The 27,892-nt window shown below is 36.7% G+C and overlaps 1 protein-coding gene across 3 annotated transcripts in view; it reads left to right on the forward strand.

Annotated features, from left to right (window-relative positions):
- Positions 1–27,492, forward strand: part of tbc1d22a (TBC1 domain family, member 22a) — a 162,744-nt gene extending 135,252 nt beyond the window's left edge. For all 3 annotated transcript variants that reach the window (XM_084406331.1, XM_084406333.1, XM_084406332.1), the window contains 2 exons: positions 1,398–1,493; positions 25,984–27,492. In XM_084406331.1, coding sequence (XP_084262457.1) covers positions 1,398–1,493; positions 25,984–26,112 — 225 coding nt within the window. In that variant the 3' untranslated portion in view covers positions 26,113–27,492. The remainder of the gene's footprint in view (positions 1–1,397; positions 1,494–25,983) is intronic.
- Positions 27,493–27,892: the final 400 nt, after the last annotated feature.

The raw sequence follows: 27,892 nt of genomic DNA on the forward strand, positions 1-27,892 counted from the left end.
GAACAGTTTTCTTTTGAGATACTGTTTCTTGGTTTTAGTTCATGTGGCACCATACTGTGTGATCCCACCCATTGGTCCAATATCGTGTTTCAACGTCACATGGTCTGATTGGCTGTGATTGTTGCATTAATTTCGCTTTCAAGTGTTGACAGATGACTTGCTGTCACACGCTCCTGCTTTGACTACAGCTCTTTTCTATGACGGTATGTTCATATTCAGATGAAGAATAGATTGGTTCAGCAGGGTTATCACAGTACAAGGTGTTTGAGGAGGATAACGCGCACCAGTCCGTGTCCCATTCAGCAGACACAAGTTCTTGTTAAAAGGGTTACTATTATTATACCCACTAGGCCTTCACACAAAGGCTCATCTTGTTTCAGCCTGCCCTTTAATTTCATTTGTTTTTTTCTTTTTCTTTTTTTCTTCTTCACCGTAAGGAATGTGTCAAGAAACCTAAATGAGGGTATTCAATAATTGGTGAGTAAAATAAAAGGTCAAACTAAATAGAGGATTTTTTTTCTCAAACTCTTAATAATGAAAATTGTCATAAACTCTGGCTTCTTTCTATGTTCATCAGTATTAGAGTTGTGCAAAACTTGTATTTATTTATTTTCATTATCAACTAGCCATTTAATTGCTATCAATGAGTCAATCATCTTCTTTTTGAGTTCCTATAACCATGATCAGGTGCTTTTGTTTGGGGACTTATCATAGGAAGTGTTCTTGCTGCTTAATGGACCACAGTGGAATGGAAGGAAATCAATAAAAAATTTAATTATTTTTAACCAGGTTTAGTATAGCTAACTGAAACTAAAACTAAAACCATTAAAAATATGTATTTCTGTTAATTGAAATAAAAAAAAAATACTAACTGAAATAAATAAATAAATCTTAAGCTAGTTTAATTTCTTATTTTTCCACTGATCTAACGATGTACTAAAATAAATTTACATTAAACACATGAAAATTAATAAAAGCTTTATAGACATATTAAACAAAACCATTAATACTTCAATTTAAATTTGAAATTGAAAATATAAAAATGGAGAAGACTTAAAACTGTTAATAACTCACAATTATGCTAATATAACATCATTTAACACCAAATATCACCGAAAGTTACAAATTAAAGTACAAAAATAAATTAACTTATTTATTCACAGGGTGAACTCCAGTTTGGGTTATCTTATTGGTAACATTAATTTATATAGTGCACTGTTAATAGCAATGTACTTTTTATTTTACTGAACCAAGCTGTGTTAAACTGTGGTCATATTTTAATGAGCTTATAATTGTGATAATGAAATATAATTGTCGTAATGAAAATGTCAGAATGCAAATCGATACGACCCCTTCAGTTGTGACAATTGATGACACTTTCATCTTTGTGTTCGCAGGCGGAGCCTGAAGGATTCTCTCATTTCCATTTGTACGTGTGTGCTGCCTTCCTGGTGCGATGGAGGAAAGAGATACTAGAAGAAAAAGATTTCCAGGTAAGGGAGTTTTCGTGTGGTTTCTGTGTCCTTGCGTGAGCCCCCTCCTCCCTCATTAACTGGCAGGGTCGAGGGGTCAGTGCGCCTGCATTAGTGTGATGACAACAGCAGCTGCTGTAAGGTGACATTGTAGCGTCCCTTTGAGACTCTTCTATTTCCCGTCCCCTCGCACACTCACTTACCCCGTACCATGCGATTGAGAGGTAAAGGGTTTAGGCATGGAGGCTTGGAAGAGGGCAGATGTGTCACCAGAAGTACAATGCGAGTTTGTTTATATAATCCGAACTCCCACTTCTGGTACTGAATAATTTTTTTATTTTTTCGCCCCATCCTGTCAATCAATCAACCATCACAGCTCAATGACTTGACTTTTTTTTTTTTTTGGTATAGCGCTTTGCACAATACACATTGTTTCACAGCAGCTTTACAGAAAATCAAGATGTTCATGTTATAATATTTATATGCCTTATAGTTGCATTTATGAGTTTGGAACTGGTTGATAATATAACATTTTGTGGTGATACAAGCATTCAAGCAGTTGACATATGCTATAAAGTATGTATCACCCTAATTGAGTAGTGTGTGTGTGTGTGTGTGTGTGTGTGTGTGTGTGTGTGTGTGTGTGTGTGTGTGTGTGTGTGTGTGTGTGTGTGTGTGTGTGTGTGTGTGTGTGTGTGTGTGTGTGTGTGTGTGTGTGTGTGTGTGTGTGTGTGTGTGTGTGTGTGTGTGTGTGTGTGTGTGTGTGTGTGGTGATAGTTTACATTATTCACAACGATGTAAACAATCAGCTTACATGAGTATACTGTATGCTTACAGGTAAAGTAGAATGATTATATATCCAATATTTGTTATATTGATGGGTGATAATATAGTTGAAATTTTTTCTGCATATAACAATCAAGCAGTTATATTTATAGTATATAAAAAAAAAAAAAAAAAAATATATATATATATATATATATATATATAAAACATATATCTCAATCATCATACGTGTGTGTGTGTGTGTGTGTACAGGTGAAACTAGAAAAAATAGAATATCGTGCAAAAGTTTGTGTATTTCAGTAATTCAAAAGGTGAAACTAATATATTTAGTATATATATACATATGCATGATTATACGTTTCAGAGGGCTGACATTTCTGTATTTAAAATCCTTTTTTTTTTTTTTTTTTTTTTTTTTGGATTTCATGTAATATTCTAATTTTCTGAGATTTTAAATTTGGGGGTTTCATAAGCTATAAGCCATAATCATCAAAATTATAACTTTTGCACGATATTCAAATTTTTCGAGTTTCACCTGTGTATATATGTGTGTGTGTGTGTGTGTGTGTGTGTGTGTGTGTGTGTGTGTGTGTGTGTGTGTGTGTGTGTGTGTGTGTGTGTGTGTGTGTGTGTGTGTGTGTGTGTGTGTATATATTGCTTTACTTGTGTGTACTCTATGTATCCGAGTAAGGTTGAATATACTTATAATAGTTTATTAGTCAACATTACATTTTCTTTATTAATACTTTTTTTTTTTTTTTTTTTTTTTTTTACTGGGAATGTCATAACATAATTAAAAATGTCTTTGTAATAAAAATTATTTAAACATGTAATAACTATTTCTGAAAGAAATTTTTCTAGCTGATGTTACTGTACAACTCATCCACAATTCTGTCAGCATTTACTACAAACGTATGATTGATGTTTGTTTTTTTCCTGTGGATTACAAAGGGGGAATTTAAAAAATAAAAAATAATAATCACTATGATTGAATCATTAGCTACCAGTAAATATTAGAAATGTATTTTATTTATGAACTGGTTGATTTACAAACTTAACACACTGCAAACTTTCATTCAGCGATGGAACACCCACTTCTGCCAACTAATCAGTTCCTTATCAATTTCCTAATAATCAAGCCTCGTCCTACTTTTCAAATATTCTATTTCAATCAGAATTACATCATGTTACAAAAATAAAAATGGGTCTGAACAGCATTCTCAATCCAGAAATCCAAATACTACTTTTTTCTTTCTAAATCTTTGCCTTCGCTTGCATCTCTGTGGAGTGAATAGACTGCTCAGTGTGTGTGTGTGTGTGTTGTTGAATATGCAGCGAGTCAGTGGTGTGTATCAGCAGTGTGTTGTGGGGCGGTTGATTTATTGTGTTTACAGTGCTCAGTGATTCCGAATTATCCCCTGCACCAGCTCTGCAGCACACGGCTGCTGTTTGGCATTCAGACAACAGCCCCGGGCCTCAGTCTTCACCCGCCTTTGCCATGTGTCAGCAGAGAGATTATTTCTCATATTCTGTCTCCTTATCCTTTTGTTTCACTGTATATTCCTTTCCCTTTTTTGCTGATTTGTTTTAACACACATGACCGTTGATATGCGATAGCCTATCGTGCCCTGCAAGACTGTCATGCCATAGACCAGTTAGAGGTATAGTAGTGTTGTGGGAGATCTGTGGCAAAGAAGTTGACTTTGGTGCGCCCTAACCTGTGGTTTCACCTCCTTCACTGCAATCGGCTCTGGTCAAGTTGCCCTAGACAAACAGTACCCCTACAGTTCCTTGCAGATCATTCACTTTTTTGTCCTAGCAAGTCTTAAAACAATTTCCTAGCTGTTTTCCAAATAAAGTTTCCTGATTTAGAACGCTCTCCATGCGCTGTTCACGTCACATGGGTGATTGATGTTAGCATGTTGCTAAGATTACAAAACTATAGTCTATTAAAAATAAATATAGTGATGCCTTGTGTTGTTTGGTTTCTAAAATTGAGCCATTACTATCTTTATTTTGAATGGATGGATGGATGGATGGATGGATGGCTGGATAAATGGATGGATGGATGGATGGATGGATGGATGGATGGATGGATGGATGGATGGATGGATGGATGGATGGATGGATGGATAACACTCAACTTTCAAGTTCTTTCAATTGGATCACAAATTTCACACACTTTTTTTATTTAGTTTTTTATTTAGTTTTTGACACTCTTTAATGCGGTGTAACAGATAACTGTAGATGCCATAGTCAAGTCAAGTCAAGTCAAGTATATTTGTATAGCGCTTTTCACAATACAGATTGTATCAAAGCAGCTTCACAGTATTAAATTAAAATAATACAACAAGGTTTGTTTCTAGTGGAATTTATTGATAAAATCAAATTAGATATCCCCAGAATATCCCCAACTGAGCAAGCCAAAGGCAACAGTGGCAAGGAACCGAAAAACTCCATCAAGTGACCTACTGGTGTCCTAAAACTCCATCAGGTGACCCAATGGAGAAAAAAAAACCTTGGGAGAACCCAGGCTCAGTCGGGGGCCAGTTCTCCTCTGGCGTTTATTAACTAGAGGCCGGATTGTAATTTGAACTGTAAGATTAAAAATATTATATGAATGCCTGGCTGAAGAGATGCGACTTTAATCTAGTTTTAAACTGGGAGAGCGAGTCTGAGCAACGAACACTATCAGGAAGACTATTCCAGAGTTTTGGAGCTAAATGTGAAAATGCTCTCCCTCCTTTGGTGGTTCTGGATATCCTAGGTATGACCAAAAGCCTTAAATTAAGTGATCTTAAAGAGCGCGATGGATTATAGGGCGATAGAAGATCCGTTAAATAGACTGGAGCTAAGCCGTTTAGGGCTTTATAAGTAAGTAGCAATACCTTGTAATTAATACGGAACTTTATAGGTAACCAATGCAGTGATGATAAAATCGGTGTTATATGATCATATTTTCTTGATCTAGTAAGAACTCTAGCGGCGGCATTCTGGACTAACTGTAGCTTGTTAATTGAGGATGCAGGACAACCGGCTAATAAAGCATTACAGTAATCTAGTCTCGAGGTCATGAATGCATGAACTAACTTTTCTGCATCAGAAACTGATAGCATATTACGTAGCTTAGCAATGTTTCTAAGGTGGAAAAAGGCGGTTTTTGTAACATATGAAATATGATTTTTGAAAGACAGGTTGCAATCGAGTATAACACCCAGGTCTTTTACTGTAGAGGATAAAGTAACAGGACATCCTACTATATTAAAGTTGTATTGCGAAAGGTTTTGTGGGCGGTTTTTTGAACCGATAAGTAGTACCTCTGTTTTGTCTGGGTTTAATAAAAGAAAATTACGCGTCATCCAATCTTTTATATCTTTAACACACTCTGTCAATTTGGATAATTTAGCGTTTTCATCTGGCCGTGATGAAATATATATTTGAGTGTCATCAGCATAACAATGGAAACTAATTCCATGTTTCCTTATAATATTTCCAAGTGGCATCATATATACTGAGAATAATTGAGGGCCTAACACAGATCCCTGCGGCACTCCATAGTTTACTGGAGTTATGATCGATTTTTCTCCATTTAAATAGACGAAATGGTAGCGGTCAGATAAGTATGATCTGAACCAGCTTAATGCTTGTCCTTGAACACCAGTATAATTTTGTAGTCGATCTAAGAGTATTGTGTGATCTATAGTATCGAACGCAGCACTAAGATCAAGTAAAACTAGTATTGAGATACAGCCTTGGTCAGAAGCTAAAAGTAAATCATTTGTGATTTTAACGAGCGCAGTTTCAGTGCTATGATGCGGTCTGAATCCAGACTGAAACTTTTCATAGATATCATTTTCTTGCAAGAAAGAACACAATTGAGCGGACACCACTTTTTCTAATATTTTAGACATAAATGGAAGATTTGAAATGGGTCTATAATTTGCTAGGTTATTATGATCTAATTGTGGTTTCTTAATGAGAGGTTTTATAACTGCCAGTTTAAATGTTCTTGGAACATGACCTAAAGATAAAGACGAGTTAATAATATTGAGGAGAGGCTCTTCCACTACAGGTAACACTTCTTTCAATAGCTTAGTTGGTATAGGATCTAATAAACATGTTGTAGTTTTAGATGAAGTGATAAGTTTATTTAACTCTCTTTGTTCTATAGTTGTAAAGCACTGTAATTGTTCTTGCGGGGTGATAATTGAGGCTGAATTAAAAGGCGCAATTGAAGATTGAACGTTTACAATTGTGGTTCTGATGCTTTCTATTTTCTCAGTGAAGAACTTCATAAAATCATTACTACTAAACTGTAACGGGATATTTTGTTCGGGTGACGTCTGTTTATTTGTTAGTCTAGCCACGGTGTTAAATAAAAACCTTGGATTATTTTGGTTATTTTCTATTAGTTTGCGGAGGTGCTCAGCCCTGGCTGCTTTTAGGGCCTTTTTATAACGTGACATACTGTCTTTCCACGCGATTCTAAAGACCTCTAAATTAGTTTGTTTCCATTTACGCTCTAAAATACGGGTTTCTCTCTTTAGAACATGCGTAATATTGTTGTACCACGGTGCTTTAATTTTCTCTCTGACCTTTTTTAATCTAATAGGTGCAACAACATCCAATGTTCTAGAGAGAATGGTGCTCATAGTGCTAGTTAGTTCTTCTAGTTCATCTGTTTGTTTGGGTTCAGGCAGCAGCTGAGACAGATCAGATAAGCAATTTGAGAAATTATCTATGGTGGATGGAAGGATTGTTCTGCCTGGTTGATAACGCGGCGCCGCATGACATATTAGAGCAGTACGTAATATGCAAGTTACCATGTAATGGTCAGTGACTTCATCACTTTGCGGTATAATATCTATATCGGTTGGATCGGTTCCATGTGATATAATTAAATCGAGTGTATGATTAAGACGATGAGTTGGTCCGGTGACGTTTTGCTTGACCCCAAATGAATTTAATAAATCTGTAAACGCAGCCCCTAACGCATCATTTGGATTATCTACGTGTATGTTAAAATCTCCAACAATTAATGCTTTATTCGACATTGACTAATAGGTCTGAGAGAAAATCTGCAAACTCTTTTAGGAAATCAGCGTAAGGCCCAGGCGGTCTATATACGGTAGCCAAGGCTAGAGATAATAGGGATGTTTTTCTAACATCAAAGAGCGTAACATTTAGTACAAGTACTTCAAACGAAATAAACTTATAACCCGCTTTCTGAGTAACATTGAGAATATCTCTATAAATTGTCGCAACACCACCGCCACGACCAATCAGATGGGGCTCATGCTTATAGGAGTATCCAGGAGGAGCAGACTCATTTAGACCGAAATAATCATTTGGTTTAAGCCAGGTTTCAGTAAGGCAAAGTACATCGAAGCTATTATCTGTGACTATAATAGTTCATTAGTTAACTAGAAAAAATACTAATTTTGCTAAATATATGCACACAATTATATATTCATTATACTGTTACTTAAGACACAGTTTGAACTGGTTTGTCACCAATGAATTAGAGTAGAAACATAGATATGAAAACCACATTATGTGCCATTTTTATTTGAGTAAAAATTTTATTTTAGTGATTTAATTATTACATTTGATTACTTATTTGATTATTATATAAAGTACATTTTCAGTTTTGGTTTTCATCTAACTGGAATATTCACTTGTCTCTGTAAAAAATTAATTTAGGTGCATCAATTATACATGGAACACAAAAAAAATCCTGGGTAAAATAGTTTGTATTTTTTCCACTATCTTGAGTGGCTTTTTTCTTTGAGGTTGTTCAGGGCTCAACAAGAAGGATTGTTCGGTGAACCGAACGTGATAAAAATGTGTCACTGGTCCAATCAGAACAGTGTGGCTTTGTCACAAAAGTTTATCATTTGCACATTTTTAAGTCTTGCCAATTTAAACATTTCAAGTGGTTTTAAACCATTTAAGCACAAGACGACTCAAAGGAATTATACACAAAAAATGGCCGCCTTGGCGAATATTCTCTTAAACACAGTTTATACAGTTTACCTGTTGTTGCTGTGCATTCTGGGGTTGCCTTTTCTGCAATGAATGAATGCAGTCTTATGTAATGCTGAGAAACATGTATACATAGTACCAGTTAACTAGCCTGGATGCCAGCCGAACTTAGCCCCGCCCACAACATTTTTAGGTCAGGAAGTTCGGTCTGGACTTGATCCGTTGTGGACCAATTATGCTCGAACCAGAGCTGCTCGAACCAGAGCTGTTCGGACCAATCAAATTGTCAGGGCGGGCTTTATACGATGATGGACAGATGATCAACAGTAACGTAATCATCCACGTCACCAAAGAGCGCTTGGGTTGAATTTGTTTACAACAAAGATGACTGCCGCTGGAGAATTGAGATTTCACGAATTCACACTTACAAATAAGTCAGATAGAATAAATGCGTATTTGGCGTGTTGTCTGAGGAGAGGGCTCCGGGCTCGGTATTCGGCCCAAACCCAAAGTACTCCCCCTGTATTCCTGGCTGTGGAAGAACAAGCCAAGAGTGAGTGGAGGGATGCTGAAAACTGTCAAGGAATGTTAGGTGAGTTGACAGAGTGAAAATATATATATATATATATATGCTTCCTCTCATGCTGATAAGGTAGACATGGTAATTGTTTGATGACAAGTTGATTGGATTGATTGTTTGAACGTAGTCCTCCCGAACTTTGTTTATGAAACATCATGTGTAGATTCCGCCATCGCGTCTGTTATAGAAGATATCGACAGCGCATTCATTTTAAAAGAGGAACAGAGAACCACAATCAAGTTATTTTTCGATCGGAAAGATAAATGAAGAACATACGTCACTTACTCCGTGGCTCTGATGGGTTGTAGGTCCATCCAATTGAGTGCAAAGGCATTTTCTTTCCTGGTTCGGTTGAAACACGCCCCATAATCACAGCCCAATGGAGCAGGATCAGACTCATATTCTGACTAGAATCTGAGTATGACGAAGTCAGGCTACCAGTTAACATAAAAAAACACCTTAAACGCACATTAAATAAAGATTCATATACATAACCCATTGTCATACAATGGTTTTTGAAGACTCTGAGAATTCATCTTTGATTCTTCTTATAAAGATAATTGAAGATTCATCGGGAGAGATTTAGATTGAAGGAAAGACCTTATGTAAAGAATTAAATAAGTCTCCATTCAGACAAGATTGAGTTATAATTCTATCCCAGCATATCAAACTGTGAAAATTAGACTTGTCTTTTGGGATGCAGGTCTTTCATAGCAGTAGATTGCATGAGTGTGCAGTATTCGTCTTAAATATGTCCTCTGGCTTCTGCTCTATCTTTCTCTCACTCCATTTACCCCTTCGTATCATATCTTTCTAAACATAAAAAAAAAGGCATTTTTATTTTGGAAAGTATTCTCATTTGGACCGGCCTCCAAGAAATACTTAAAGACCCATATTTTCTCAGAAGCTGTACACATGCAGTTCTTGAGGAGAATGCTAATTGCAGAGAGATGGATTGCTGGGTGGGATTTTTTTTGTGATTTTTCAAGTATATCTTGCAGACAGCAAGACTAGGGAATGAATTTCAAGAGAGATTGAGGGTTGGTTTCTAATGAAGCTTTCTTAATGAGCGTAACAGTTAATGGCTCTTGAAGATGAGGAAATCAGAAATTGTATAAATCCTTAATTAAGCACAATCCAAAATAAATTGTTGCTGTCGTTAAATAATGCTTATTGAAAGGAATTGTTCACCCCCAAAAAATGTGACTTACTTTCTTGTATGGGACACAAAAGGAGATGTTTACTGTGATTCATAGTCTTCCGAGGCTTCAAAAAGTATAACTCGTCATAAATATTAGTCCATATGAAATCCATCGAACTTAATGTAAAATGTAAAAAATGTAAAAATAAAAAAATCTTTCACTTTGCTAAATTGAACTTTCAGTTGCACTTGCATACAGTCAAATATCAAGGCACTTTGCATCAGGTTAAATGGCAATTATATCAAACTTCATTGGTTCTCACATGCCTCAAAACCAAACATTGATGCATCTTGGCAGGTGCAATGAAGATGAGGTCATTTATTAGCTCACTTTCATTTTATGGAGTGGAAAAGTCTGAATATTCTCCTTAAGTAATCCACAGAAGTCAGTCATACAAGTTTGAAATGAGATGAGGGTGAGTAAATGATGAGCAGAATGTGCAGCCCGATCTCATCCCAAGGCGTCATATACTGACGCTTTTGACATTTCGTCTACATCCAACGCACATGGCACCCTTTAGCGTCAATATGAAACGCGGATAGATATGGGCCAGAAGGCGCCTCCTAGCGGTCTAACCCTAACCCAACCCCAGACCTAAACCTACCCATAACCGAACAAAGCTCTGTGCGTGTCATATTGACGCTAAAGGGTGCCATGTGCGTTCGATGTAGACGAAATGTCAAAAGTGTCAGTATATGACGCCCTAGGATGAGAATGCGTTGGAATGTGACACAACAGTATAAATAATGTAGATTCTCTTGCAGGTTTATTAACGTGTCAGAAGAGTAGGTGTGTCTTGTGTTTCACTGTGACTTTTGTCTGACCCACTGGTATTTCTAGGCGTTCGTAATGGCTTCTATTCTTGGCAGGAGGGCAATTAATGAGTATTGAAGCAGGGGGAAAATCTTTACTGGGACAGAGAAAAGGTTAAAAGGACTATACCACAGCGACCTCGTGAAAACCTGCTGTATGAACCAATCTGACCTGCTTTTAACCTTCCTGCACTCCTCATAATGTACGTAATTATATATTGTTGTCTCACCTCTAGGTGTTGGGAAGCAGGAACCGTTCTTATTGAGAAATGGTACAGGTTTTGACTAGATACAGTAAAACCAAAAATTATTCAGACACCAGATATAAGTTTTTATATGATTTTACTAGTGGGTGCAGAACACTAAAGTTCATTTATGTAAGTGAGGATAGCAAAATAAAGTAAACTGTGACATATTATATCCAAAAATTCTTTATACAGTGGACTACCAGTAAAATGTATACAAATTTAGGACCAAAATTTCAGACACTTTGAGTCTCTAAGTGTTAAGTCTTAAGTGTTTTTTCTCTAATTGCTAATGCAACCTTTTTACACCACAGACTGAACAAAATTAAGCATTGCTTGGTAATTGGTAGCTGACAGCTATTCAACCTAATTAATTTGTGAGACAGTCTAACAGAAAGATTGCCAAAACCAGTGAAATATCAACTGATTTGGTAACTCTGAGTTCTTGTCATATTGTATTACCATTTTCTAAACTATTGCGAATAAACTGTGATAATGTTAGAAATGTTGAAGGGTATGCATGGTCAACTTGCAAGCATGTTTCTTACAACTAATCTGTGTAATTCTATACAATAAAAAAAAAAAAATTAATTCAAAATCATCTTAATATTGAACTGAATTTTTAAAGGGAAACCATTAAAGGTAAGGATCATTCTCAAAAAGGTCAGCTGTTTAGCTGGAGTATGTCTCCCTGGAAGTATATCTTTGCTTATGGACACTTAAAGTTTTTTTTTTTTTTTTTTTTTTTTTTTTTATTCAGTCACCTAAGCTGTAAATGTCACGTGACTCATCATTTTTTGAGCCACAAGAAAATGACGCGCTGACAACAACTGAGCATTTGACAACAGAACTGTGAGCGTCAAATATACAAGACCATTTTACACCAAGCCATCCAATAAATTGGCCATTGGTAAAGCATCTAGTTAATACAAAAAAATATAAAGAATTTGTTGCTGTAACAAAATAGTATGGAGTAAGGACCACTCTAACTAGCCAAACCTTCACCCTTTGGTTTGTACTCAGTAGTTTATTGAGTCCTTCATAAGTATCAATGTGTACTGCATCTCTTCAAGAGCTCCAGTTTAGACCGCTCTCAAGCAGATGATTCTTTTTGAAGGCAAAAAAATAAATAATGAGAGCAAAATAAATTGGATGCTAGTGTGTTTAGATGAGAAGCTCTAATGCTTGGATAAGTGAGCGTGGAGACATAATGGATGCCGCTATCTGTGCTCTAAGCTGCTCTTATTCACTCCATTTTACTGCTAATACTAATGACGGGTTTTTTTTGTTTTTTTTTTTACTAAAATTCACAGTGATGCTAGTATAGATCTGAATAAAAAAAGAGAGGGCAAGGCCATGTACAGTTGAACTTTGGCTATGAGCTGCATGCGTCTTCCCTGCGGAGTGGCACGGCAGGTTACAGACAGCCAAATGTCAACCCCTGATGCCATTTAGTAAGGGCAATATGCAGCAAATGAGCTCTCATTAGGGGTTTGTTTATCATGTAATGAGAAAGCCTTTGGTGCAGCTAACGGCCCGAGAACCTCTTCCCTCTTTTGTCTGTGATTACCAATTTACTCTTTATCGATGGGATTTTGTTTCGCTTTTTGGAGCCCCGTTGTCTCAAATGCCTACTAGAATACCAAAATATGTTTTTTTATTATTTTTTTAATCATAGATAACAATTTCCGCACTCCCTGTTCAAAGGACAGTGGCCATATCACACAGAAATCGTTGTTTTCCTCAAAACACGTTCTGAAAGCATAAATCCACTCTACCCTAAGATACCTCATCTCAGAATGCAAGAGATATGTTTATTATATCAGAACGGAACGGAACAGAATGGAATCGCGGAATCCGGACTTAAAAAATAGAATTGACTGTATAAGCGGAATGTCAAGGAATTTGGCAAAATTTTGAATGGATAAATCAAACGTAGGGCTGTACACTTAATCAAATCACTAGTGCATAGACAAGTATAGACTAGTAAATCGCTAGATATAGACTAGACACAACAACACTATATGAGGATGCTCTACATTAACTTCATCTCTAGAAATGGTCACCTTTTCAACTGATAAAAACTATTGTCATAACTGCACAGAAACTCAAAGGTCTTCACTACAACCCACCAAAATATTATGACATAAATATATTACTTTTCTATTGTAGAAAGTATTACATCACATCACAATATCACATTTTCCATTTTAATTTCCATTTAAACATTAAACCTCTGTAGTGCCGCACTTTGTTTGCCAAAAATGAAAGGAATTATTTGATTTTCATTTGATTGTGTTTTAAAAGATTAATTAAGCTGTTTTATGCATTCATTTGATTACCACTGTTTTTGATCATACATGTATATTAAATCATTAAAACAGAATCTATAAACATTCAAACAAACACACAATGTCTGAAAGTATATTGGGTGAATTCAGGTTGATAGGGACACTTTTTCCCAGCCATCTCAATTATTGGAGTACACAATTAATCCTTTTTGATTATTAAAGTTTAATTAGATCATTAAAAAAATGTGAATAAAAAACCAGAAGGGCCTATGACTATTTTACCACATGTTTGGATTGGAATTAATTGATCAAACGCTATTGAAATCAATTGTAAATCGAAGCAAAAGTGAGGCTACATGGGGCAGTGGCTTTTTTCTCTTTTTCTCACTTTGTTTGCTGCAAAGCATTCTGGGATTGCCTTCTCCGCTTTGAAAATGTGCGACTTAATCTTAGATTTTAGCCAAAGGAATGTTAGTAATGTTACTGTCTGCCTTTTGGAACAGCCTTTGCATGAGGATGATACCTTCAAAATACTGTTTAGTTAGGCTGTTCACAAAGTTTTGGAACAGAGCTTGGCTCTTCTTCCAGTGGGAGCTGGACTTTTTGTCCAAATCAGTTATCCTAACCTCTTTTTCACTCATGCTTCCTGTTTTCAGGACATAGACAGTCATAACCTTCATTGCAGTCAACTCAAAATAAGCACACACATCACATGAGCTCACTCTATCGTTATTAAGTTTTGCAGTCTCACTTGCACGTCAAACATGGCATTTCAAAACTTTAACATGGCAGTTCAAAGAGTTCTCTCTAACCGCTGAGACGCAGTCGAGTGTGAGCTCTGATAACGTGTTTATGCGTGGATGGAAGGAGGAATCGGAGAAATCAATCTTCCACTTTGGAGTTTTAATGGGTTGATTTAAATGGAGTTTACGGCAGAAAGGGAGCTAGTTGAATCACAAAGCAGCATTTTAATATGTGTGTGCGCATGCCAGCTATCTTTGGAAGAGTGTTGACTGCACAAGTAACCGCCGAAGCCTTAGTGCTAGACCCCAGGGCAGACCGCTGCTATCTCTACAGCACATGAAGCGGAAAACATGGAGTTATGTGCAATTATTATGTCCACCATACGCAAATGTGAGGCTTAATTAAAAAGAGGTCTATATATTACGCTGTCCATGAAATAAGATTATTCCCCTCTATATGATGAACACCTTCATACTGGCTTCATTAGTTGTGCTTATTAGTAGATTTTGATTTGCACTAGCTGGACATGAACATTGACAATATCTGGTTATTTCTGTGCTTTATTCAAACCTAATTTAAAATTGGAACAAGCTCTTTGTGCTTCCTGTGGGATTCAATGGGGATTCAAACTTTTTGAATGCCACAGACACCCAATATGATGAAGCCCTTGTGAGGAACCTCTCTTCTTAATTTATAAAGACCAATCTGCTGTGTTGAAAAAAATATCTTGCATTATATTGTTAAGACAACATGTTGTTTACATTTAAATTAAATAATTGGCTCTTTTTGTTTTTTATTAACATTCGGTTCCACTTTATTTCGATAGTCCACTTTAGGCATTCTACTAACTATAAGTTACTTTGCAACTACATGTCAACTAACTCTCATTAGAATATTAGTAGACTGTCAGTAGACTGTTAGGTTTTGGTTAGGTGTTAGAGTTCGGGTTAGTAGAATAAGGCTACGTTCACACTGCAGGCTGAAACGACCAAATTCCGATTTTTTTTGCCCCTATGCGACCTGTATCTGATCTTTTCATGACAGTCTGAACGACACAGATCCGATCTTTTCAAATGCGACCCAGGCCACTTGGGTATGTGGTCCAAATCCGATACGTATCCGATCTTTTGAAATGCGACTTCAGTCTGAACGGCCAGGTCGCATGTATCCGACCCGCACGTCATTGATACGCGACAAACGTCATAAGTCTGCGTTGAAGTAGTCGTCGGTTTGAAAACGGACTGCATATTCGTCGAGCTGAGGTAAATCTGCCGAACGGGTCGACCTCGACGAGCCCGTTAATTTAAAAAAATAAATAAAAGCCCACGGCCAACATCATTATATATCCAATGTGAATAAGAGTAGACTAACGTTATGTTAACTTATTTGTGCTGATATTATAGGGCTGTCCCCGACTATGGATTTTCATAGTCGAATCAGAATCGTCATGTCTTGCCTATAGTCGACTAATAGTCGAATCATGTGTATGGGGGCGGGGCTTTAACGTTTCAAAGCCGCGATGTACAGAAAATCACACAAAGATATAGAAGAAAATGTATAAAAAACATTTTGGATCAATAGAACTAAGAAATAACATAACTCCAAAAAATAAACAATTAATTTACTAAAATTAAATTAGAACAGAATATACCTTTCTAATAAATAAAAAATACAAAACGAAATAAATTAGAATCAAGTCACAAGATGAGGAGCAAATGTGTGCAAAATGCCTGAAGTGCAGAGGAACATATATTCAAAACACAAGCCACAAATAGTTAGATTAGATAACCCTGACAGATTAATAAATAAAATTAAAATAAACAAATTATTAAAATAACGATAGTAGCCAGAATTTTCAACTTTGTCTTTTTAACTGCAGAAACAAAAATAAATGCTAAACTGGAGTGGCAGTCTTTTTAGCTAAAAATGTTCACAGCATCCAAAAATCAAATTAGAACCGGCTGAAAAGTTTTTAAATCACTTGTACCCGACCTGATCGAGAGAACAAATCCAGTCTTTCACTCTGTCTGTCCCCGTTGGAGTCTTTAGTGCGCGCGGATAAAATACATTCTAACATGAAACCCAGTCTATGCGTGAAACGTGTTAACGTTGGCCGGCAGAAGTGCGATCATGGTTTTCCTGATGCTAAATCCAGCTTGGAGAATATCCTTTCTGATGGTGTACATCCACACTTTAGATTTTCTTATCCCAGACATTGTTAAAGATTTAAATCCTTGCCGCCAAGACGCTCCTCTGTCGGTCACGGATCGAAAGTGAAACTTAAATCTGTCACGGGGTGTTTGGATTTATTCACGCACGTTAAAAAATATTTATTAAAAGCTTCTTTCTTTGCACATTTTTATATACAGCATTATCATAATAGGCTGAATATTAACGTATTGACATAAAAGCTAGTTCTATGTGAAATTGAGCGCCCTCATATAGCCAAAGGGGCATGATCCTCGTTTCATAACACCTCTGCGAAGATTCCACCATGAGATCGGTAGTCGAATCAGACTCCTCCTATCGAAGCATCGAATCTTCGACTATTCGGGGTCACCCCTAGATATTAGATAGGTCAGCGGCTGCTGTCTGGCTCTTGAATAACGGTCTCTGCGCGCATTCGTGTGTTGTGTGTGTGTGTGTGTGTGTGAGTGAATCACAGTTAGTTGAAGTTTAGCTACTTCCGCAAACAACAAGTGACGTCGTTGACCGTTGAGTACTCTTTTGCGCATGCGGGTCACTTCTGGGTCATTTCACGTTCACACAGGAGATCACAAAAGGTCGCATTTAATTGGAAATGTGAACGGCCTTGCAAAAAAATCGAATTTTTTAAAAAAATCGGAAGCGTTCAGTGTGAACGCATTAGATATTAAGCATCCAGTCTACTAATACTCTATTGACAGTTAGTTGAAATGTAGTTGCAAAGTTACTTATAGTTAGTAGAATGTCTAAAGTGGACTAACATAAAGTTTTACCAACATTCTACTAAATCCAAAAGAGGTGATTAAAATATTATTTGGAGCAAGTTGACAACATGCTTTTACTCATTGTTAAATGGATAATTCACCCCCAAAAAATATTGTTCCAAACCTGTGTGGCAACACAGAAGATATTTGGAAAAATGTTGGTAACCAAACCAACATTTTGGTTGCCATTAACTTCCACTGCGACATCTCAAAATATCTTCTTTTAGCAGTTTGGAACAACACGAGTGAGTAAATGATGACAGAAATTTTTAGTTTTGGGTGAACTGTCCCTTCAAAATGAATGTATAAATGTTTCATAAAAAAAAAAAATATTGTCCTTTTTTCACATAATTATATATGGATTTGTTCTTATATCTTAGTGTTGAAACTGTGTAATACTTGTATGGAATAAAATAACTGACACATTGCCCTGACAACCACCCAGAACAACTTGTAACCACATAGCAACACACTTAAAAGAATGCCTTAACAACTGCATCACAACACCCTGGCAACCATCCAAAACACCCTACTATATTGCCGATGAGTTTGGCATGGACAAGCACCATATCGAGTTCTGTATGAAACATTTCTTATACTTTCATTTGGAAATGTTCAATAACTCATCTACGAATGTAACAAATGCAAAAAATATTTCATCCTTGCTTCCCTCTTGTCTTTCGAAATTTACTGAATTAATAAAAGTAAAAGAAATGGCAAAGAACTCAAGAGGGGAAGCTGGGTGGTTCACGCCTGTTACGTTCATTATGCTGCTAAATTAAAAAGCAGCAACTATCAGCTCCTAATGTTTTGTCTCGTTCCACCTCAGGTGGTTCAAACAGCCGAAACTAAATGGATTCGCTGTCTGTGTGAATAACTGTGAGCAGACAAACTCTTAATTTGTTTTGCAGGCTCTTAGGGGCGTGTGGCTGATTGGCTTACCGCTCGAACCTCTGAGCTAATACAGCTTTTAAACTCGTGTTCTCAAGTGTGTGCATCATTGAGATTCTTCATTCCATCAAGTGCTGACAGAACACTAAATATGTTTGCCCACTGTGCCAAGTTAGTTGTAGTAAACTACTATATGATTTTGTTAGTGCAATGCAAGCCAAATACCAGTTACATACAAGTTTTTGTATGTTATTAGAGGATGTTTTTGGTACTGTACCTTTAAGGGTGAAATATCTGGCAAACTGAATTGCAAAAACAATGACTGTTCAAACAGTTTTCCCACAGTGTTTACACCCCTTGAGAAAGTCTATAGAAATGAACAATTTAGTGTAGAAAAGAATACTGACTTAATAAATATAAATATATCTTCTTATGATTGACTTACCTCTCAAATTGTGCATGTGCATAATAAAGTGTTATATTACAAGCCGGATGTGAATTACATGGACACCAAAACAGTTGATTGAGGGTGGGTGTTTGCATACACTAAACTGATTATATTCCATATATCAGATAAATACTTAGAAAGCATAATTTTACATATAACTTCAACAGCATGATAACAACATTTCAGTAACCAAAACCAATGATATTTCAGGCAGAGCGTGCATTATCAGAAAACAAATTTGTGGCAGCAATAGGCTTTTTAGTTTCAATATGTATGAACTACCTTAGTTAACATGAACTGAGAATGAACAATACTTCTTCAGCTTAATATTAATTTCAACATTTACTAATACGTTATTAAATTCAAAGATTGTATTAGTTAACGTTAGTTAACGCACTGTGAATTTACATGAACAAACAATGAACCGCTGTATTTTTAACTAACTAACATTAGCAAAGATTAATAAATACAGTAAGAAATGTATTGCTTATTGTTCGATCATGTTAGTTAATACATTAACTAATGTTAACTAATGAACCTTATTGTAAAGTGTTACCAAAAAAATCTTATCAAGAATTCAAGATCAAATTTGCTTTGGGAAAGATGTAAATCCCATGAAAATGCTTTAGAAATAGATGGCCACTGAAAGTTACGTGACTCAAGAACTAATGTAATTTGCTATTAGTGACTTCATACCTGACGTAACTCATCTTAATGCAAGTTTAAATATTGACAAACTTCCTCCTGGTTATCTATCGCTGGATAATGGGCCTGTTTCTGAATACAGAATATGTGCTTGTACATAAATGTGGGCGGTCATATGTCAATGAGCAAATGGCTGTGATGTCAATCGAAGGCAGTTCTGGGTTTTTGCAGCTTAGTTTTAAAGAGCAAGAAAAATCCTACTTTCCACATTGTCCGTCTGCTGCTTTTTCTCGGCTGTGCAAATGTCAAGCACTTTTTCAATTAACTTCCAATTTTACATGCATATCGGATATATAAGCCGTTCACAGCAAGCTGTAATTGAGTGCGAATCACTATCTAATTGTTTGCGGATCGAAAGTTTAATTTTGTTTCCCTGGTTTGACTTGAAATGAATTCAAAGTGACAGTCATATTTTGTTTCCTCTTGGGGGCATCTGCAAGTTTATTATTAGTTGTTTGTGTTGTAGAGTGTAAGATTACAGTTAGTCAGAGGTGAATTTGCAAGCAATTAAAAAAAAAAAGCATCTCTAGAGATTTATAGTAGTGCAGATATTTTCCTTGCCATCTTGTTACTGAGTTATAGTGTTGACTCTATTAGGACGGTTGCATTGAAGGATTAGGTGAAATGAACTCTTCATGATTAATCGAAAACCTAGCACATTCATCAGAGAACTAGTAATTTTGTCCACACTAGAGCTTCTGGAGGAGACCCGCCGGTAATGATTAATCGTCATACGTGCAGGTCCCGAATCAAGAGCAACCCTCCTGCCTGTAAATGTGCTTTAATACAGTTTAATGATAGAGTGTCACTGTTGTTGCAGGAAGCTCGCTCAGCGAGAGGCAGGGACAATTTATCCGAAAAGAGACATGGAAAAGCATGAAGGACTTAATATCCTGGAAGTAATTACAGCTCTGCTACTTCCCCGCGCACCCGAATGCCGAGACTCAACCTATCGCTTCTCCGTCTAGCAGAAGCCTTGATAAACAAAGCTGTTTATAAAGTTCCTCACAATCAATCACCACCTCTCTACCGGTTAGTCTCACGAGTGTTTAAAACACAGGGATCAAACGCTCAAGATCTGCAGAGCTGCGACTTTGCCATTTGATAGAGTGACTGCGACGCTGTTCTTGAGCCCCTGATCGATTCTTACAAATTCATGAGGGCTCAGCAAGAAGATGAGGGGCTAGAAGTCTCCGTTCAACGTAATCCATGGTGGCAAACATTCCTTCACCAGCATTGTGAATATAGTAATCAGTCTCTGCTGTGCTAAAGATGTTTGCAAACAGCAGTCATTAGCGAGGTGTCGTCATGACGCTGGTTTATCTGTCCAAATGTCTACATCAAAACTTACACAATCGCAGCTCTGCCTATGATTATCTGTTTGGCTTGAATGCTGTTAGGTTAAAGAACAATCACCACCGAAGATAAGACACAAGAGAATAGAACAATCAAAATCGGATTGCGTCAATCGGATAGCGTTAAGATAAATGCCGCTTTTGAAGAAAATCCTCCTTAAAAGGGATAGTTCTCCCAAAAATGAAAATTAGCCCATGATTTACTCACCCTCAAGTCATCCTAGATGTATATGACATTCTTCTTTCAGACGAATACAATCAGAGTTATATTAAAACATGTCCTGGCTCTTCCAAGCTTTATAATGGCAGTGAATTGCTGTTTCTGTTTTGAAGTCCATAAAAGTGCATCTATCCATGATAAAAGTGCTCCACACGGCTCCGGGGGGGTAATAAAGGCCTTCTGAAGCAAAGTGATGCGTTTGTGTAAGAAAAATATTCATATTTAACACGTTACAAAGTAAAATTCCAGCTTCCGGCCAAACGGCCATACGGATTCCACTTATGCCTAAAGCGCAACTTACGCAACTTGTAGCGTAGCGTAAATATCATCAGTACGTCGCGTTACTCGCATAAGTTACGCTTAGACTTAAGTGGAATCCGTATGTTCGTTTGGCCAGAAGCTAGTTATTTTACTTTAGTTTTAAATATTGATATGTTTCTTACACAAACGCATCACTTCGCTTCAGAAGGCCTTTATTAACCCCCCAGAGCCATGTGGAGCACTTATGACGGATAGATGCACTTTTATGGACTTCAAAACAGAAGCGCCAATTCACTACCATTTATAAATCTTGGAAGAGCCAGCACATTTTTTAATATAACTCCAATTGTATTTGTCTGAAAGAAGAATGTCATATACCCCTAGGATGACTTGAGGGTGAGTAAATCATGGGCTAATTTTCAGTTTTAGGTGAACTATCCCTCTAAGTCAAAGCCATTATCTTTCTTAACTTGCGTTTGTTTGTTTTTCAGCCAATTTAACTGGGCTTTTAGCCATGTTTTGTGCGTAATTAGGCCAACCTTTGAAACTAGCATCACTATACACCATAAGTTTGTCGCTTTTGGTGTTGTACTGTATTTATTATTGATGTCCAGTTCCACAGCGTGACTTGATTAAAGTCTGTTCCAGTTTATTGCTGTCAAACTACAATGTAATATATGCATATGATACAACTTGGTAACGGTGTCATAGGCGGTGTTGGCATTAGTTTTGCAATGGAAGATCTTGGCTAGTAATGGAAAGGGATGATTCGAGAACCTGGGGAATTACTGGGATTTGCCATTATCGCTGAGCCCCGGAGCAAGGGACTTTAACCCCAGGGTACTCCAGAGGGACTGTTCCTATTGGAAATGCAATAGATGTCCCTTTAGATGAGGCTGAATCGGCTGCATGTCTAACTAACTAACCGTCAGTTTATTTCAAAATAAACAGCACCATGCCAGATTTCTTAATGTATGTGGCAACCATTTTGACAGTATAGATTTTATGAACACCTTTAATACATCTAAAAACATCTGCAGGTAAAACTTCAATATGAATTCCAAAATCTGGTCTTATGCATGATTCATCATTCCACAGAAATGGTAACTTACTAGTTATAAAATTTGTCAGGCTCTCAGTAAACATGTTATTTGTGTTAACAATGTGCAAGCCAAATATAAATAATTTGGATATATTTTCGGCTGCTATTCTTTCTTTCTTTCTTTCTTTCTTTCTTTCTTTCTTTCTTTCTTTCTTTCTTTCTTTCTTTCTTTATTTCAGACCAACACAATGCCATAACAAATCTATTTATTGGTCACGTATGATTGTCAGTATATTGTGCATCCCTACATTTAGTATTTTAACTTGTACTGTATGCCGTGTTGCATTCGGAAATGTATTCCATCATCGGGGAAAAAAAGGGCTGTGAATGTCATTTCGTATTGAATGTAATAATGGCCATTGGCAACGTTGTTACTATGTCCCATAACTAATAGTTTGCCATCTTTCTACATGCTCCAGAGAAAAAGTCCCTAAATGCAACAGAAATTATCAGTCTTGCATCAGTTATGTTAGCTGGATGTGCAGATCATTAGATACTTCATTTATATCCAATTATTCGGCTTGGCTCATTACAAGTAATTAGTGTCCTAATCTAGTTATTTGTCGAAAACTAGGCTGTTGATTAGGAGATTTAACTATCGCACAGATGGTTTTGTTTTAAGTATAGTTGACAACTGTTTTGCACACACATCAGTGATTTAGTGAGGTACGCACAATATATATATATTTATTTTTTCAATCTTCAGATGACATCTGAAGACAGGTCTGTTTCTCAAAAATACATTTGCTTAAGTGTTCAGATACTTAACAGTTGTGGAAAGGGTAGATTATTCTTTAAAATCTCTTGAAAATAACACCTACACAATCTTATAATAATCTTCAGGGATATTATTCACCCTCAAAGTTTTACATACTCTCACTCTTCTTCAATAAACAGTCTACTTGAATTCAAGGAGAACATGGGTACTTCACAAAAATGATTGGAGACAAATCCTTGCCTATGAAGGGTCTGTTGACATTTAACAAAAGATTTAATCTGCCTTTACCTGTTGGAGTGCAATTTGCATTGTGGAGGTTTGTGTAAGGAAATGTTCAGACTGTTCAACTCAAAATCTCTTCATTTGATTTAATTACTTTCTTGTATGTAGATGTTTAACTTTAAGAACATTACTTGGCTATCGGTCATTCCCTGTAGCATTACTTTTGGAATCACATTTTTGGCACATCAATGACTTCTTACCTTGAGATAACAATCCTCAGAATGTCAATTAAATATGTTAATGTTCAATTAATTATGAAAAGTAATGTGATAAAAATTGATTTAGCTCTTCCTTCTGATCTGTACATAAACTCTAGAATTAGGATTTTAAAGTTAGAATTAGCAATTAGAAATTAAGGTTTAAGGGATTGGAAATGCACTTACAATATTCTTATAGTATGCAATTAGTTTACAAACTCCAGAGAGGAAGTCCCTAAATGCAATGAAAATGAACAGTGCCCAATCAGTCATGGTGGTTGCCTATGTGGATCCTTTATATCACTAATTTATTTCCAATTATGTGACTTGGCTCATTACTAGGCAATTAGTATACTAATATAGTTATTTGTTGAGAGAAAACATCAGACTGAGATGACTGTGTTGATTAGAACCTGATTTGACTATTACATGGATGATTTCATTTTAAATATAGTTGACAGGTATAATTATTGATATCGGTATCAGTATTTAATGATACTGTGCTCAGGTACTTGTTAAAATGATCAGATACCAATTTTTTTTTTTTTACAAATATTGCCTTTGTAGAACTGTTATTGCACAAATAGAACAGCTTAGTGTTCCAAAAATGCAGGTATCGGCTAATACCAAAAACAATGTGTTGGTACTCATACAACTGTTTTAATACTCATATTGAATACTCAAGCATCAGAGCATCAAGCATCTACTTTATACATCATAAAAAATATTTTCTCTTTTGTCCTTTGGTGTTGTTCCTCAACTCGTAACATTTAATAAAATGTCCCAATCAAGGGCCTGTGGAATTGCAAAGGGAATTCCACATAAATCTTTACTTACATAGTCTTTGAATCATACTTACAAGGGGTAAATGGAAGCCTAATGAACACTTTTGTAATACAAACAATATTGTTATTACTCTGCCTTTTTAATCTTAGTCTAATTGTCTATGCTCAAGACAGAACCAAAGAAGACTGTTTAGTTTAATTTCTCACCTAATGCCCCATGCGACAACACTGAGAATGCAACACTCATTTGCATTGGCTTACAACTTGTGTTCTGTCATGTTACGGTATGCAATGACTTGGGAAATCAAGCTAGTGTAGCCAAAAGAATTCGTCTTGACACGCTCAAGCTTTTTCACAGATGTATTTGAGCCTTAACGTGTTACGCTTTGAATTCTTGGAGCCATTGTGTCTGATCAGATCAGTCTGCAGCTTTATGTGCAGTAAACACTCCATATCAGACAAGTCTGATTGTTCTTTCATCCTTGTTTGCTTTCTTTACACTCATCCCAAACTTGGAGAGAATGGTGGATTTAAGTACATTTAGTTGAGATTCTCGTTAGTTCTTGAATGAATAATCAAATGAGTTTTTTGGTTTATTAACTGGCAAATGTCTAAGGCACTTTGACATTCCCGTTATTACAAGATATATTATTGCTTTTTTCCCTGCATCCTTCTCTTCTACTACTCACTTCCATCCATCCCGCTTATACCCCTCTGTGATGGAGTATTAAGCGTTCTCATTCTCCTTCATCAGGGCCAGCAGGATAGGTGAATTAGGCTGGGAGATTGAGGCTCTAAGCCGCTGTAATGCAGTCATTGACTCTGAGGCCTGCTGGAGCCGCCTGACGCCGCCTTGAGTGAATTAGACTTGGCCTTCTATACCTAAGAGAAATGGGCTTCCACTGGAAAGGTCCTGACCGCACCGAGCGAGAAGAGAAACACACAGCTTGACTGGCAGCTCGCTCTCTTCACCCTACACTTAAGATTGAGCAGCCAAAGAATCTGTGATTGAAAGTTATAATAATTTAGAGAAGTACAGTGGTGCTTTGTGATAGCATGGCTTGACCCCGCTGAAGAAAAAGATATAAACAACTTTGTGCTGCAATACCTTCCCTTCCCTTGTCTGCTAAACGCTAAGGAAAACTCCTTCCAGCAAAGTTAAGAAGTGGTTTGCCCATGCAACACTTCCTCAAGGGATATATGTGCATTTGGATGCTCAAATGTCTTCCGGCAGCCGACTAGCCAATTGTTGTAAGCAAATTTATCAGTGGGCATTGGCAAGTTGCTGTTCTGGTTCATTGTCACCACATCACATAGCTGCTAATTTGCATAGAGAAATATTTTGCTTCTTTTTTGACACAATGACATTTCACATAAGTCCTTAAGAAATGTGTTTAAATGCTTTGTGACCTTAAACGCTCATATATTGCTGAGAAATGCTGATAAAAAGGATTCTAAAGTAGGGGTGGGCAACTCTGGCCCTGAAGGTCCACTGTCCTGCAGAGTTTAGCTCCAGCCTTAATCAATCACACCTGTAATGTAATTTTCTAGCAATCCTCGAGACCTTGGTTAGCTGATTATGCTGAATTTAATCAGGGTTGGAGCTAAATTTTGCAGGACAGTGGACCTCAAGGGATGGTGTGTCCCACACATGTTGTAAAGCATACTTGTATTACCAAGAAACATGTCTGAAGGGTGGGCATGATTTGAATGTGTGTATTGGTGATTGGTGTATATGACCGCAAAGTGTCCATATATGACTAAGAAATATACCGGCTCAGTGGTTGTGACTGAGCCTAGTATTAAGTCTTCCTTAACACCAAAAAAAGTTTAGTTGTTCAGACTACCCATCCCCTGGTTGATTTGAAAGTGTATATTGCTGTTGTGTATGTGCATGCAATCATCTTAAACAAAATCTCTTTATCCTCCACAGGGTCTAATGATTCTGCTCCAGAATCTACCTACGATGCACTGGGGAAATGAGGAAGTTAGCGTTCTCCTAGCTGAAGCTTACCGGCTGAAGTTTGCCTTTGCCGACGCCCCTAACCATTACAAAAGATGAGGCTTCGCCCAGCACAGTCACTGAATATGACGACCCCTACTGACCTCGGAGGCGCCACTGTCCGTGTGATGATACTGAAGTGAAACGGTGAAAAAATGTTATGGGGGTGGGAATGTGTACAGTGGACTTCAACTGTTCCTGGAATTTTTCCACACTTCTACTAATATAAGCACTCCGAATGCCATGAGTCAACCGGATGTCAAAATCATGCGCTCTTCAAATACACTAATTTAATCTTTGTTTCTTATTTTTTTTCTTCTTGAATTTAATCACAACCAATTCCAAGATTTAGTTGTTTTTTTTTCACACACTGAATCTGCAGAAAAGTTCATTTAGACGGCAGGATTCCGCAATACTAGAATGGAACAGTAGGACGGATGCTGGCCCAATTGATTCATGGCAATAATCAGACACTGAGAAAACATGGTTTATAAACATTCGCAGTAAGATCGTTTGGTTTAAACAGCGCCTACGAACTCTTATTTTAACCATGGTCTACCTCAGGAAGTGGCAAGAATATGTAGGGTGATCATTTTGTCTCTATGTTAGAACAGTGCCCATGAGGCATTGGAATGGAGTCAATGAAATTTGCCTTATTTTGGCTGATTGAGTTTTGCGAGGCACAGGTTCAGTCAACAAGGGCAGCTGGAGACGAAAACTGAAGTACTGATTCAATTTCTGTTGCTCATGGCACTGTCATTTTCACGTCCCATTTTGACATAGATATAATAATCTGTACCGACTGTACAAGGCTGTCATTAATAGATGTGTTTGGGGATATCAGCTTCTGACTCTTTGACATTTTGTCAGTATTTGAACAGTGCGCTGCTTCAATCATGTCATCAGGCTTTTAAATTTGTGTGCCAGTTCTTACAACTAAATAGAAGTGAAACTGCACTTGATAAGTATATTTTCATTCTTTTTGTACAAGATATATTCTATAAATCAGCTTTTTTTAATTATTTCTTCTTTTTTTATATACTGTTTACATGAGCCTGTTAAGTTGTGCCTAACTCTAGAGATTGACGACATCACAGATATTTATTTTACATTCTTGATCATTTAAGATGTGGCAAAGCAGAATATTTGCCTTTACAACATTCACTTCTCCATAAACAGTGAATCAGCAGCTCTACTTGGTATCTTTTGGCTGTTTGATGGGCCATAGAATTGAAAGAGTTTACTGTAACTGACATTCAGTGCCTGGACAACATGGAGTTCAAACTACGTGTGGTTGTTGCTGGGAGATTTTCTGGATACCAAGCTTCTTGACTTCTTGAACCTACAGAAATGTCAGAATGGATTTTAAGAGAGGTGTGAATGAAATGATCTTGAATTAAATAGCTTTGTACAGAATTATCATGTTTTTCAAAGATATGTAAATAGAAAAAAAAAATGTAAATAAATACTATATATATAAATATATATGATTATCATTTGTTGAGTTTTTTTATTTATTTTTGGTTTAACATTGTTGTGTGGGGTTTTTCACGGTCATTTAGTACTGTTTTTAGGTTTACAGTAGGCTCAAATTTTCCCAGAATGCATTGAAAATCTACAGTAACATACTGTAAACAGCTTATACAGTAGGAAACTTGTAATAATGCTGTGAAAAAAAAAAACTACAGTAACATACTGTGAACAGCTTATACAGTAGGAAACTGTTGAGAATACAGTAATAATGCTGTGAAAATGAAAAAATCTACAGGAACATACTGTAAACAGCTTATACAGTAAGAAACTTGTAATAATGTTGTGAAAATGAAGAAAATCTACAGTA

The sequence above is a fragment of the Rutilus rutilus genome, assembly GCF_951802725.1.
Source record: "Rutilus rutilus genome assembly, chromosome: 4".
Lineage (NCBI taxonomy): Eukaryota > Metazoa > Chordata > Actinopteri > Cypriniformes > Leuciscidae > Rutilus > Rutilus rutilus.